The 14933-nt window shown below is 35.2% G+C and overlaps 2 protein-coding genes across 3 annotated transcripts in view; one reads left to right on the top strand and one right to left on the bottom strand.

The window, feature by feature from the left end:
* Positions 1-2422, bottom strand: part of LOC107667226 (uncharacterized) — a 14618-nt gene extending 12196 nt beyond the window's left edge. The window contains exons 1-6 of one of the 2 annotated variants that reach the window (XM_016458847.1): positions 2294-2422; positions 2064-2205; positions 1047-1140; positions 713-872; positions 487-639; positions 197-413 (exon numbers count right to left, since the gene is read on the bottom strand). In XM_016458847.1, coding sequence (XP_016314333.1) covers positions 211-413; positions 487-639; positions 713-872; positions 1047-1140; positions 2064-2203 — 750 coding nt within the window. In that variant the 5' untranslated portion in view covers positions 2204-2205; positions 2294-2422 and the 3' untranslated portion in view covers positions 197-210. Of the gene's footprint in view, positions 1-41; positions 414-486; positions 640-712; positions 873-1046; positions 1141-2063; positions 2206-2293 lie in introns of those variants that run through there. The other variant, XM_016458846.1, reaches the window with a different exon arrangement.
* Positions 2423-2431: 9 nt separating this feature from the next.
* The window catches only part of wdr24 (WD repeat domain 24), a 13753-nt gene continuing 1251 nt past the window's right edge, over positions 2432-14933 (top strand). The window contains exons 1-13 of the mRNA XM_016458848.1: positions 2432-2482; positions 3395-3515; positions 3751-3833; positions 4045-4152; positions 5694-6054; positions 7120-7297; positions 8107-8531; positions 9601-9866; positions 10358-10467; positions 10562-10662; positions 12828-12932; positions 13326-13663; positions 14265-14449. Of these exons, the coding sequence (XP_016314334.1) occupies positions 4051-4152; positions 5694-6054; positions 7120-7297; positions 8107-8531; positions 9601-9866; positions 10358-10467; positions 10562-10662; positions 12828-12932; positions 13326-13663; positions 14265-14449 (2171 nt within the window). The 5' untranslated portion in view covers positions 2432-2482; positions 3395-3515; positions 3751-3833; positions 4045-4050. The remainder of the gene's footprint in view (positions 2483-3394; positions 3516-3750; positions 3834-4044; positions 4153-5693; positions 6055-7119; positions 7298-8106; positions 8532-9600; positions 9867-10357; positions 10468-10561; positions 10663-12827; positions 12933-13325; positions 13664-14264; positions 14450-14933) is intronic.

Here is a 14933-nt window from a genome sequence, read left to right as displayed (position 1 = left end):
TTCCTAATCCAAACATTAGAGAAAACACTTAAATGGTTGTAATCTTTACAAAGATTTTATTGCTTTATTAAAACACATAACTACAAATTCAGAAAAGCAATTGTGAAGTGCATTTTGTGATCTTGGAGTAATATCTCAAAAAGACAAACTTTTGCAAAGGAAAGTGCTGAATATAATATTATTCAGATAATAACACAGAAGTGCTGCTCTTCAGGATCTCTCCGTCTTCTGTCTCTTCGAGGGCTCTTCATCAGCTGTCTTCCTCTTCTCTGGCTTCTGATTGGCCAGAGAAGTGTGTGTTGCATCCATCAGACTGAACTCCTGTAATAATGATGGCTGAATCTGATTGGCCATGGCCCAGGCCCATAAACACTGCTCCACCCTGTGAGGAGTCCAGTCCCGCTGGCCGTCCGCTGAGACCGCAAACATCGCAGTCAGATCCCCATGAAGAACACTTAAGCTGAACATGCATCTTAAATCTCTTACCTTTATTAAGCTGGGATGATTTGTTCAGTATTTTCTGGAGGAAAAGTGCATAATGTTTGGCCGTGTACTCGACCGTTCTGAGCTCAGCGATGCTCTCCACAGCTTCATCAGCCATGAAGGCCACTTCACCCGGAGCTCCGGCCGCCAACACGGCTGATAGAGACAGTTTAGATGCATATTAATACAGTTATTGCATGCATGTGTGATTTGATGGGTGTGTGTGTACCTGATGCCGTCGCTGGCCCGACACCTTTGAGTTTGCACAGCTCTGTAATCGCCGCTTGGACGTCAGGCAACAAACCGAAAGCTTTGCTGGTCGAGCTTTGAACCGCCTCCTCGCTGTTTGAGCCAATCAGCTGCTGCAAACGAGGCCTGAACTTCCCTTTCTGTTGGAGAGTATCCATCGTCAGTCATCAAAGAGGGAAACGCACTTGTGCACAACTGATCTGATGTCATAAGCGTGAACGTCACCGCATGCAACCAGTGAGCCACTCGCCTATTTCCGGCATCATGGTTCTTGTTAATTACGTAGTGTGTGAATCTATTTCTGTTGCGCTTACAGTCAGTTTCCACGCCATGATGTTGACGAGCTCAGCGTGTGTGAGGGAACGCTCGGATCGGGCTGAGATCGCTGCCGGCAGCTCCTCCTGAAACCTGACAGAAGACTTACTACATCTACAATTCTATTCTATTCTGACGCAGAAACAACAATGAACATAAAATGTGTTTGTGAGAACTCAAATATATATATTTTTTTCGTGTTCATGTGATTTTTAAAAATGTTTTTATTTATATAATTCACAATTTAATCATATTTTAATTTCTGTAGTTTATTATGTTTTTAAATTTGAGTCATTTATAATTATTAATATATAAATTAATATTAAATTCTATTCTGATACAAATACAGTAATGATCATAAAAACACATTTTGGGTGTTTAAATGTGGCTCATAACAAATAAAGGAAATGCTAGTGAAACTGCATTTAAGGTTTTGTCAATTTGCAAGTTCATGGTTAATTATGACGAGTAGGCAAAAAATATAAATTAAAAGGATACAATTAATACATTCATTTTAAATGTATATAATTTAACAATATTTAAATGTATGTATTTTATAAATACATTTTAGTATTATATTTGTAATTTATGATTATATATACATTTTATTTTTATCATTTATTTGAAATGGATATATTTTAGCATTTATATTTGTAATTTATTTTACTTTAGTATTTATAGTATTTTATATTTACATTTGTTATATTATTATTATTCATATTCAATCCTATCCTGATGTAGATACAATAATGAACATAAAAACACATATTATGTATTAATTTGTGAGAGACCTTGAATATTTTTGTAGTTGTTCACATATCTTCACATGTAGTGTTAAACTGCATGGTAATGGCTAATTTTGATGAGTAAGCAAAAATTAACTAACATTATTACAATCATTTTTTACATTTATTTTATTTAGAATGTAATCAAATAACTTGCATAACGTGCTGTTTTAAATGTATACATTTTTAGCAATATTGTAATTTCAAGTGTGTGCTTGTAAGAAGTCAAACCATCTGTCCAGTTGCAGGAGTTTTCCTGATGTCTTCCCCTTCACAGCTGACTTGGCTTCTACTACACTCCAGTATTTTGCATGAACTGCTCTCCACACAGCTGGATCTTCACAGTTATACAGGCTCTGGTTCACAGACATGACTGACAGAGAGAGAGAGATAATGCAAACACAGACTTCATAACATTAACAAACAAATGTAGCAAGCGACATCACAGCATATTATCATACCGGGATGTGTTATGACAAATATTCTTTTGTGTGAATTTTTAAAGGCGTTATGTGAACAGATTGTGCAGCTCTCCTGCGGCCTGACTGAAGCAGCGAGCCAAGCGAGCGACCGGAGGTGACGTCAGCCGCGAACGTAAACAATGATTCTACATCCGCTTCCCATGAACGGGCACATTTGTTTTTAAAAGGGTAAGTTCTGCGCGGTTATTTCAGCGATATCTAAACTCATATTACAGTTGAACATTCATGTTCGAAGGCTGTATTACTGACTCGTGCTGCATGAGTTATTACTGCTGTACTGAGCTTTTGTTGCACTTTTGTTGTGGCAAGTGACTGCCACGAGCTCCGAAACACAAACTTACGCATATTTACTACATATAATATTCCATGCATAATAAGAATACAGCTGTAATATCATTGTGTTGCAAAATGTATTACATTTGTATAATCTCGATTCTCGAAGCACCAATCTCCCAGTATGCTTGAGGTGAATATGACAAAACCCTTATATAAAATCATTACATTTAATTGGTATTTCTGTGCATTATAATAACAAAGTCATGCGCTCTTTTTCCTAATGTTAATGAGAAAACAGTATTTATAAACTGATATTGCAGTGAAATTACTGGCTGACCGCAGTCAGCAGCAGATAAAATATTTACACAACATGCACTGTACTAATAGATATAATAATAATATTAGCAATAAAATCTATTGTGTCTATATTGTATCTATTTGTCTATTTATAGACAAAATAATATATATATATATATATAACTTTTACATTTCACTTATTTATTGATTATTTATTTTATTATTATTATTTTATTTTTTTTGCTGATATCACTTTTACATTTCACTTATTTATTTATTATTTATTTTATTATTATTATTTTTTTTTTTTTTGCTGATATCACTTTTACATTTCACTTATTTATTTATTATTTATTTTATTATTATTATTATTTTATTTATTTATTTTTTTTTCATTTTTTTGCTGATATCACTTTTACATTTAATTTATTTATTTTATTTATTTTGATTAATTTTTGGCTGCTATGTTTTCTGTTGTTCTGTTTCTGCCTTGTTTGTGTTCTGCAGGTCGGTGTGTAATTCTGTATTAAGATGATAACCACGATCGGGTGAAGGTGTGCGTGACGTCACGCACTGACTGTCACGCGAGGTGTCATTTTTAGCTCGAGCTGTGAGCGAGAAACAGACGGTGAGATGAGAAAAAAAAAAACCCTGAATTGTGTGTTGCCTTAAATTAAACAGTAGCATTAAAATTCCCTTAGGTGTTTGTGCTTCTAACACAATAAACTGTTTGGAAAAACATCCAATTATCTACTTATACATATATGATCTATAATGAATAATTATATATATATATAATTAATTTTTTGTGAAATAATAAACACAATAAAATGTTTTTGCTGTTTCTGGCTTCATTTTCTCAGGTTTTGGTGTGGAGTCAGTGAATGAGCAAGAGAAAGGTTATTTAAAAAAATAAACTCAACAGAACGGGCTTTGCACACAAAGCGTAAGAGTGAACCTCTCACTTTATTACTGTATGTTTTGACTTTAATTGCTGGAGATGTAAATGCACCTCGTAACATCGCCACCATGAGATGTTCATTCATATTGATGAATCTGTCCTCCACCTGCTGGCCAGAGATTTTAGAGTTTTTAGCTAGATCTCTTCTTTCTTTGTGTTTCCACCTCTGTTTGCTCTCTTTCTCTTGATTTTGCAGCTTGAGATGGAGAAGATGACCAGGGTCAGCACTATCAGTGGCTGTACCATGTTTTGCCACCTGGATGCACCTGCCAACGCCATCAGCGTGTGTCGGGATGCTACGCAGGTGAAAATGAGATGAAAATTATATTCACAACACAAGCCAAAGTGCCCAATTAGATTTTTCTACTCAAATCTGTTTTATGATGGTTCACACGACTAAATTGATCAATATAAAATTATTACAATAACCTTTACATTTATATAATTTATAATAAAGCAGTATTTACATTTATATAATTTATTATTTATTCATTATTAAATTATTTATGTGTAGTGTTATTATTAATTTATTATTATTTAATATCTTAAATGTATATATTTTAGTAATTTACATTTGTAATTTATATTATATTAATATGTAAATTCATGTTAGTATTTAATCTGTCAATGACTAATATCAGTTATTAATAATATAATTAATTGTCAATAATTAATATTCACTTTCAAAATACTATTTTTGGATACTATTTTTATAAGATGTAGTTACCCTTTGACTGATCAGAACATATTTCAGGTGATGTTTGCTTGGCAAAATATTTTGTGTAAAATGTATTAATTTATGATTATTTATATTTATTGTTATTGATTTATTGTTTATAATATGTATAATGTAATTGTATATAATGTAATAATTTATATACACAAGTTATTTGATTATTAATATGTAAATGATATTAAATTGATCAATCACTAATATCAATAAATAATAATTAAATCTCAATAATAAATATTAATATTCAAAATACTATTTTTGGGTAATGTCATTAGAGACAGTTAACTTGTCATTGATCACAACATGTTTCAGGTGGTGGTTGCCATGCAAAATATCTTAAATATTTTAATTTCAATAATTTGTCATTAAGTTCATGAAGTTTTCAAAGATCTATTATTGTTCATATTTATCACTATAAATTAATTTATTTTAAATATATATACTTTAGTGATTTATTTGTCATTTATCTGATTATTAATATTTAAATAAATATTCAATCTGTCAATGACTAATATAAATTATTAATAATTAAATAATTAATTGTCTTAAGTGTTTTGTTAATTAAATTAAATCGATTTATTATTATTATTTATTAGTCAAACGATTAATCGCGATTAATCACTTCCAAAATAAAAGTTTTTGATTGCATAATATATGTGTGTATAGACTGTATACTGTGTATATTTATTATGTATATATAAATACACATATTGTACATACAGTATATATTTTGAAAATATTTACGTGTATTTACATGCCTATATTTATATTCATATAATTTATATTATAAATAAATATATTTAATATATAAGCATAACATATTTTTCTGAAATATATACATGCATGTGTGTGTACTTATATATTCATAATAAAACACAGTACACACACACATATTATGCAAACAAAACTTTTTTTTATTGGATGCGATTAATCGCGATTAATCGTTTGACAGCACTATTATTTATATGTATTATTATTAATAATTTATGTATTGTTTCAGTATGTATATATTTGAGTAATTATTTGTCATTTAAATGATTAGTAGTATGTAAATTAATATTCAGTCTGTCATTAGATACAGTTAACTTGTGATTGATCACATTATGTTTCAGGTGGTGGTTGCCGGGCGAAATATTTTCAAGATTTACGGTCTGGAGGAGGACGGTTTCGTGGAGCGGCTGAACCTGCGCGTGGGACGCAAACCCTCGCTGAACTTCAGCTGTGCGGATGTCATGTGGCATCAGATGGAGGAGAACCTGCTGGCCACCGCCGCCACTAACGGAGCCGTGGTGACATGGAATCTGGCGCGGCCCTGCCGTAACAAACAGGAGCAGCTGTTCACCGAACACAAGCGCACGGTCAATAAAGTCTGTTTTCACCCCACTGAGGTCAACATGCTGCTGTCTGGCTCTCAGGACGGATTCATGAAGTGTTTTGACCTGCGCAAGAAGGAGAGCGTCAGCACCTTTTCTGGTAGATGAGCGTCTCTCTGGCTTTACTACAGCATCTGCACATGTGACCCGTGCTGGCAAGATGAGTGTGAATGCACACGGTCTAATTTTGAGCTACAGGCAAAAGAAGCCCTCTTCTAGTGATCTCAATGCTCCAAATAGTAATTAAACATCCAAAATAATCTTTTATTTGTACGTTTTCTGAGAGGAGTATCTTTTTCTCCGCTCACTTCTAGATGACTGCTGCTGCTTCTCACCACAAGTTGTAGGTCTATTGTTGCAAAGCGCAGCGTTCCAGCTTTGTGAATATTCATATTGAATTCTCAATGACATGAGTCCAAACCAGTGAAATATGTTTTTCAAACCCATGCTGATGAAAACAAAAGGATCGCAGACTAACATTTGCAAAGCATGTGCATAATCTCCCTGTAAAGTACATTATTGCAAAATATGTCTAGGCGAGATTCACACAAACATAATCTGTTATGTTTTACATGAACGTTAAGTTAATGGTTGGGAAAAAATCTGATGTGTAACATTATATTAGATCCATGCATTACAGTAGGTCTTAATATAGATCTAATCAAACATTAAAAGAATAGAGGAATCACTCGCTGCTCTTGATTAAACTACTGTTTTTTTTGCATCTTTGTTCTTATTTTTTTAATAATTGTGATTAATAGTATAGTAATTATTAAGAAAAGAAATGGAAGAAAATATGCAACGTTGCTTGGTGATTTTTTCTTTGCAATCTTCAGAAAACTTTCACTCAATTTTTCTCAAAATCATCTTTGCTGACTATCGCCTTCAAACGGCTGTAGCTCAGTCATTTTTTGTCCCATATTCCAACAAGTCATATATCATCATCAATAAAAAGAACTCATTTTTGACAGTTTGCTTGCCAGCAGGGGTCACATGTCAAAAATAGAATTCTGTCATGATTTACACATTATACAGCCACAAAACATCATCCAAGTACCTATTTTCAATGCACTTTAATGAGAAGCACATCTGGAGCATTTTAGACACTAAATCTGATGCTACACAGAGACCGTACACACCGTGAACACCAGTCTGTGTTTTGCAGGTCAGTCTGAGAGCGTGAGAGATGTGCAGTTCAGTATTAAGGATTATTTCACGTTTGCGGCCTCGTTTGAGAATGGAAACGTACAGCTGTGGGACATTCGCAGACCCGACCGATACGAGAGGATGTTCACCGCGCACACCGGACCCGTCTTCTGCTGTGACTGGCACCCTGAGGACAGGTGTGTGCACACGCAACTAAACTCATAATAATTAGAATACATTTGTATTAAAATTATAACATTGTTATTTGAATAGCACCTTTCACATGTACAAAGTGCTTCACAGGTCAGCATGTTAAAAATACAAAAAAAAAAGATCGCAATAAAATAAAAATAGGAAGATAAAATGAGAATATAATTATAAATAATAATAATAATTTAAATAATGACAAACTTAAAAAGTGAACATTTAAAGAAGAATATAATATATGAGCTCAGAATATAACAATTAGTATACAATTATTGTTATTAATTACTACTATTATTGATGTTGTTGTTATAGTAAAATTCAATTTAAAATTCTAAACTTACACTTAAAGTAAACATTAAATGGAAAAATGAAAATAAAATGAGGGAAGTAATAATAATAATAAAAAATTATTACAAATACAAATTTTATATTATTATTAGTAATATTAATAAATTATTATTATAAAATTAAAACTAATGACTTATGAAACATACAAAGTGAACATTTTAAAAAAGAAGATAAAATGAGATTGAAATAATAATTAAAAAATAATAATAACAATTGTAAAAATTCTTAATAATAACAACTAAAGAAACTTTAAAAAAGAAGGAAGAATAAAAAACATAATAGTCAAATTCTAAATAATTTCTTCAAAACTTCTACTTAATAAATACTTAAAAGCTAACTTTTTTTGCCTAATTTTAGTTGGTAAATGTTACACATTTTTCATCCACTTGGATTTTTCCTCAATCTCTCTGGCTCTGTTTTGTGTATATAACGCTTGTCTCTTGTCTTGTAGGGGTTGGCTCGCCACAGGCGGACGTGACAAGATGGTGAAAGTCTGGGACATGTCGACTAACCGCGTGAAGGAGATCTACTGTGTTCAGACCATAGCGTCGGTGGCCAGGGTGAAGTGGCGTCCGGAGCGCAGATATCACCTGGCCACCTGCTCCATGATGGTGGACCACAACATCTACGTGTGGGACGTCCGCAGGCCGTTCATCCCCTTCGCGACCTTCGAGGAGCACAAAGACGTAACCACAGGAATCGTGTGGCGGCACCAGCACGACCCCTACTTCCTGCTGTCGGGGTCCAAGGACAGTACGCTGTATCAGCACATGTTTAAAGACGCCAGCAGACCCGTCGACCGCGCCAATCCTGAGGGACTCTGCTTTGGGCTGTTTGGAGACCTGGCGTTTGCTGCTAAAGAGAGTCTTATGACTGGTGAGTGACCCGGGTGAACTGCAGCAAACCCTCCTGTGCTGTTGAAAAACTGGGTACAATTTTTATGTTGTGGGTCAAATTGAACCACATTGATTTCCATGCAGTTCACCAAAAATCGACACTATGAAAAACACTAAAGATGCATGTAAAAACAGAAAACTATGGAAGCCCATTTCTGACACCGAATAAAAAATTTTAAATGGTAATTGCGAGTTTTTATCTTGTAATTCTGACTTTTTTCTAGCAAATGCGAGTTTGTATCTCGCAATTGTGACTTTTTTTCTCACAATTGTGACTTTTTTTCTCGCAATTGTGACGCTTTTCTCAGAGTTGTGGGATATAAACTCGTAATTGCATGTTATAAAGTCAGATTCGCCAGAGAATTATCAGTTATCGGTATCGGCCAAAATTTTCATATCGGTGCACCCCTAATATAAACTTTTGAGAACATATCAGTCTTTTCCCCCCCTCAGAATTGGACTTTATAACTCGCAATTGCGAGTTTAAATCGAGTTTTCAATCTTAAATAATAATATAGTTTAAATTCTGAGATTTTTAAAAATATCACAATTGTGAGTTTATATCTCGCAATTCTGACTTTATTTCTCAGAATTACGAGTTTATCACACAGTACTGACTTTATAACTCGCAACTGCGAGTTTATAGCACGCAATTCTGAGAAAACAGTCAAAATTGTGAGATAAAAAGTTGCAATTACCTTTTTTAATTTTTTATTCAGTGGCAGAAATGGGCTTCCATAGAAAACCTCTAGTTTGTTAGAGACTAAAAAATATAAAATGTGAGAAATGTAATAATTCCCATCTATTTTATTGTGTTATTTCTGTTGTGTTAGGGTGCGATTTGACCAACATATTTTTGCATTCAAAATTAGCTGCACGGATACAAGATATTTTTTATGTTACGATATTTATTTATTTATTGTACATCCTCTGCCTTTTTTATGTCTTTTTGTCAAACCCTTGTAAGTGTGTAGTTATTCGTTTCTCATGCTTTTTTTGGTGTTAATACTACATTGTATCTCTTAACAGAACCTTGTATTTCTTTACAGCTCCCCAATCTGTAGGGGATGGGGGGCGTAAAACCTACCCGGGTGGCGATCGGCGGTACCCCATCTTCTTCTTCAAGAAGCCTGATGTGACGGAGCAGTTTGCGCAGGTGTCGAGCGCGCTCAGTGTGTTTGAGAGTGAAGCAGGCAGCAGTGTCGGGATGGACTGGTTCATTAACACCGCGCAGAGTTACCTGCTGAGCGGGAAACCCTTCGCCGAACTCTGTGAGCACAACGCTCAAGTCGCCAAGAGACTCAACAGACCGCAGGTACAGATGGATTTTGATGGGGTTTGTTTGTATTTGAATCTTTTTTGTCAGCTGAACTTCTTTGACCTACAATATTTTCTTGAAGTCCCACCTGAGATGTTAAATTAATATCTCAATGATTTTAGACCACATTTGCATGTTCATGGTTCTCTGTTATTGATTTTCTTTCTAAAAAAAAAAAAAACTTTCATAAAAATATATAAATCAATTAAAAAATATTCCTCATATGTAAGTTAACTAAATAAAATAAATATTTTAAAAAGTAAAAAATTTTATTAATACATTTTGCAATAAAAAAAAAATTTGATATAGTGCATAAGACCAGTATAAAATGATCTAATGTAGGCTTCCATGTTTATTTTTTTAATTGAATGCATATTTTTATGATTAATACTGAAAGATTAGCTTTGGATTAATTCACAAATCCCCTGCAGTTTCCTTTCAGACCCTGTTTTACAGAAGTTCTTATTTTATGTGTTTGTACTATCCAGGAATCAACCACATGGACAATGCTGCGAATCATGTTTTCAGAGCTGGCTAATCCGTCCTTGTCAACCAATCACAGCCTGAATAAATCGGGAAACCTCCCACTCGTCAACAGGTACTGATATTACCACATGTGATTTTTCATTTCTGAATCTTAACTCTAATATCATTCATCGATGCTTATCTTTTACCTGCTTCCTGTACTGCAGCTTCAGTATGAAGGAGATGAGCGCTGCTCTCAATGAGAGAAACAAAGAAAACAGACAAGACAACCTCCACAGCCTGGAGACCACCCTAAACAACAATGACGGTGAGACGCAGACATATAAACACGCAGCACATCCTGATGAGAGACCAATAAAAGAGAAATGCAACATGTGCCAAGATACAATCAGCTAGATTGTGTTTACAGAGCAAACTTTGTGCTTGCTCTCTCTAAACATCTGCATTCCCCAAAGAAACGTTGCCTTCAATCACAAAACATTTACGTTTCCTGAGAAATTTTGCATTTGCTTTCATTCATAAAACATTTGCTTTTTCCCAATAAATGAAATGAGATTAATGAGAAACTTCACTTTTGCTCACAAAACGTTTGAGTGTCCCTAATATTGTTCAATTGCAAAACCTTTGCTTTTTCCCAGTAAAATTTACGAGAAACTTTATGTTTGCTTTAAAAATGTATGTTTAAATGTTTCCACAAGAAACGTTGTATTTGCTTGTAAAACCTTGGCATTTCCCGAGAAGCTTTGTGTTTGCTTGCAACTTTTGTATTTTTCCCGAGAAACCTTGCATCCGCTCACAAAACTTTTGTTTCCCCAAGAAACTTTGCGTTTGCATGCAAAACCTTTGATTTCCCAGAAAAACATTGCGTTTCCTTGCAAACCTTTGTGTTTCACCGAGAAACTTTGCGTTGTTCACAAAATCAACAAAATCTTATTTATCTAACACACAAACTTAGTCTACACCTCAGATTTGCACATAATATACCTGTACATACAAAACTGTCTATTGTAATATACCTGCACATACAATTGTCAATTTATATATTGTTATTCCTTATTTACTTGTTCAATTTTTTATTTCTTTTATTTTAACTTCTTTTATTGTCTGTGTTTTTGTTCTGTCGCTGTCATTCTGTTGCACTGTGGAAGCTTCTGTCATGAAAACAAATTCCTCGTATGTGAAAACATACCTGGCAGTAAAGCTCATTCTGATTTCTGATTCTGAAAAATCGTTGCCTTTTCCAGCAAAACTTTGCATTTACATTTGCTCGCAAAACCATTCTGTTTGCACATTAAACTTTGCTGTCAAAGAACACAATAGTTTTGCAAGCGAATGCAAAGTTTCTCAGGAAAACACAAAACATTTGTAAGAGAAGGGATAGGTCACCCAAAAATAATGATTCTTTCATCATTCCAAACCTATATGATCGACATTGAGCAACGGATTCAGTTTAAGTCTGTTCCTCTAGAAAACCAATTGTATGACTTCAGAAGACGGAATATACAGTACTACACAAGTCATATGGGTTCCTTTTATGGTGCATTTTCAACTTGGACATTCTGCTAAACATCTCCTTTTATGTTCCACAGAAGACATAAAGGCCTGGTTTCACAGACAGTGTTAAGACTGAGCAAGGATTAGGCCATACTCCAATAGGGACATTTAAGTCATTTTTATAAACGTGCCTTAGAAAAAAAACATTACTGGTGTCCCTCTTGAGACAAAACAAAGGCATTGATACATATGTGACCCTGGAGCACAAAAGCAGTCTTAAGTTGCTGGGGTATATTTGTAGCAATAGCCAACAATACATTGTATGGGTCAAAATTATTAAAGATCATGTTCCATGAAGATATTTTGTAAATTTCCTACTGTAAATATATTAAAACTTAATTTATGATTAGTAATATGCATTGCTAAGAACTTCATTTGGACAACTTTAAAGGCGATTTTCTCAATATTTTGATTTTTTTTTTTGCACCCTCAGATTCCAGATTTTCAAATAGTTGTATCTCAGCCAAATATTGTCCTATCCTAATAAACCATACATCAATGGAGAGCTTATTTATTCAGCTTTCAGTTGATGTATAAATCTCAATTTCGAAAAATTGACCCTTATGACTGGTTTTGTGGTCCAGGGTCACATTTTAAGATCAATCAGTGCAAGTTTCTTTCAGTTTAAACAGCTCAGACTTACATTTCAGTCTGGGACTGGGCTTAAGCCTTGTCTGTGAATCCGGGGGAAGGTCATACAGATTGGGAACGACCTGTAAATGATGAGAGAATTGTACTTTTTTCTGTGAACTAACCCTTTAAACACTTCAGGGTTAATGAGTTGCCTCAGTTATTATAAAGATGGATTTTGATTTGTGATTATGGAATGTGTAATGTAGTAATTACTCCTTCAGTCCAGATTTGTAGCTGCCAGAAAATCCTTACAAACAGTGTATAAAGATGTGTTTCTGTGTGCAGAGAACGAGGAGACGGAGGGCAGCGAGGGTCAGGCCGAGTATCTGTTTGGAGACGCTGAACTGGACGACGATGATCTCTACAGCATGGAGCACGACAACCAGGCAGGTTGGTCAAGAAGCACCAAAATGTCAATATTGACTGTGAAACGTGCTTTTGGACTGCCCAATATTTAATGTCATGAGACAAAGGTTATTATCAGGACAAACTCTTAAGGACTTGTTTTATAAGATGGACCCAGAAAAACTTTCAAAAGTAAATTTAAAGAATCTTTATGTACAAAACTTTTTATGGATAAAAATTGTTTTATAATTGCTTTATTTAAATTTTTGTATTGTGTACTACTGTATTGTTTTTCTAATGTATAATCTTTGTTTGCCATGAAATAGCCTGTGAAGCTGATGTGGCAATAAAAATGAAATCAAGTCAAGTCAACACATCCAAGCATATCTCACAGGTATAGGTGTAAAAAGTGAAATGAAAAGACTGTGGTCTCTCCAGCAGAGGAGCCCGAGTACCTGCTCCCTCAGGAGGCGTTCCCGTTACGGCACGAGATCATGGACCATCCCTCGGCCCCGGAGCCGGTGCAGGAGAAGCCCGAGTCGCCCCACGTCAGCGGGAGCGAAGCCGAGAGCACGTGTCTGACTCCCATGGAGTCCTTCAGTCTCATTTCCGTCTCGCAGCTGCTGTTCTCGCCTCACCTGCCGCCCAAGTTCTTCTGCCCCATCGTGAAGGAGATGCTGTGCTACTACGCCGAGCAGGGCGACGTGCAGATGGCCGTGTCCATGCTGATTGTACTGGGCGACCGCATCCGTAAGGAGATCGACGAGCTCACGCAGGTGAGGAAAACCGCCCGCCTTTGACAGGAAGTGTAGCTTTCTTCATCTGGGCTGTATCCGAAATCACCCCCTATACCCTCAAATAGGGTACAGTCATTTTTAGTGGTGTCCGAAACCATAGTGGACGTTCTCGAGTGCACTCATTCAATCCCACAGTGCACCGCAAAAACGAGTGTACAACTGATGTACACTCAACGGCTAGCGATAACCCATAATGCACTAATGCACATAATGAGAGTCGCATCTTGCCAGAAGATGGTGCTCACTGCTGAATCATCCATTCATTCATTTTAAAAGCGCTCGTACAAATTCATTGTAAATTGACTATTAAATTGTTTAACTAGGGTTTATACATAATTTCCGTGACAGAGTTCAAAATAAATCCTTTAATCTTACTACTGGAGCTGCCCATTTCAAATGATTATTAAACAGCAGGCAAACTATGCCAAAGCGGCAGTCCTTCCGGTGCACTCAGTGGTTTTCATTCACTCCTTCAAGTGAACTGTATGAGTGGACTAATGTAGGGAATAGTGAATGAGGGTATAGGGGGCGATTTCGGATCCAGCCGTGATGTTTTAATCTGTGTGTGTTTGTGTTTCAGGAGCACTGGTACATGTCCTACATCGACCTGCTGCAGCGCTTCGAGCTGTGGAATGTCAGCAACGAGGTGATCAAACTGAGCACGTGCGGCGGCATCATGTGTCTGAATCAAGCCTCCACCACCTTACACATCAACTGCAGCAACTGCAAGCGACCAATGAGCAACAAGGGCTGGATTTGTGACAGGTACCACCTCCAATCCCTGACTTTTATATGGTTTTTCTCCTTTGTCAAGTCAAAAATCAACTAAGCTGTGAGTTTCAGTCATATATCTAATGTGTTTAAACTGTTTAAAGCTCATTTAATTATGGACAGGTTTACATACATGCCTTTATAAACAACTAAAATGAATATATTTTTGTTATAAAATTTAAGTTGAAATTATAATTGATTACAAATGTATTATAATTTATTTGTTATGCTCTATATATATATATATTCTTATATCACTTATCAACTAATGAAAAAAAAAATAAATAAATAAATATATATATATATATAAATTAAAATCTTATCATTTGAAAAAATGTGAAATATATTGATTGATTGGGTATTTTGTGTATGTATTTGAACTCTTCCTAGGTGCCACCAGTGTGCGAGCGTGTGTGCGGTGTGTCATCACGTGGTCAAAGGCTTGTTTGTGTGGTGTCAGGGCTGCAGTCCCGGGGGA

Source organism: Sinocyclocheilus anshuiensis, unplaced genomic scaffold, assembly GCF_001515605.1.
Source record: "Sinocyclocheilus anshuiensis isolate Anshui unplaced genomic scaffold, SAMN03320099.WGS_v1.1 scaffold415, whole genome shotgun sequence".
NCBI lineage: Eukaryota > Metazoa > Chordata > Actinopteri > Cypriniformes > Cyprinidae > Sinocyclocheilus > Sinocyclocheilus anshuiensis.
The sequence above is the reverse complement of the archived record's forward strand: the minus strand, read 5'-3'. Positions and strand labels throughout refer to the sequence as shown.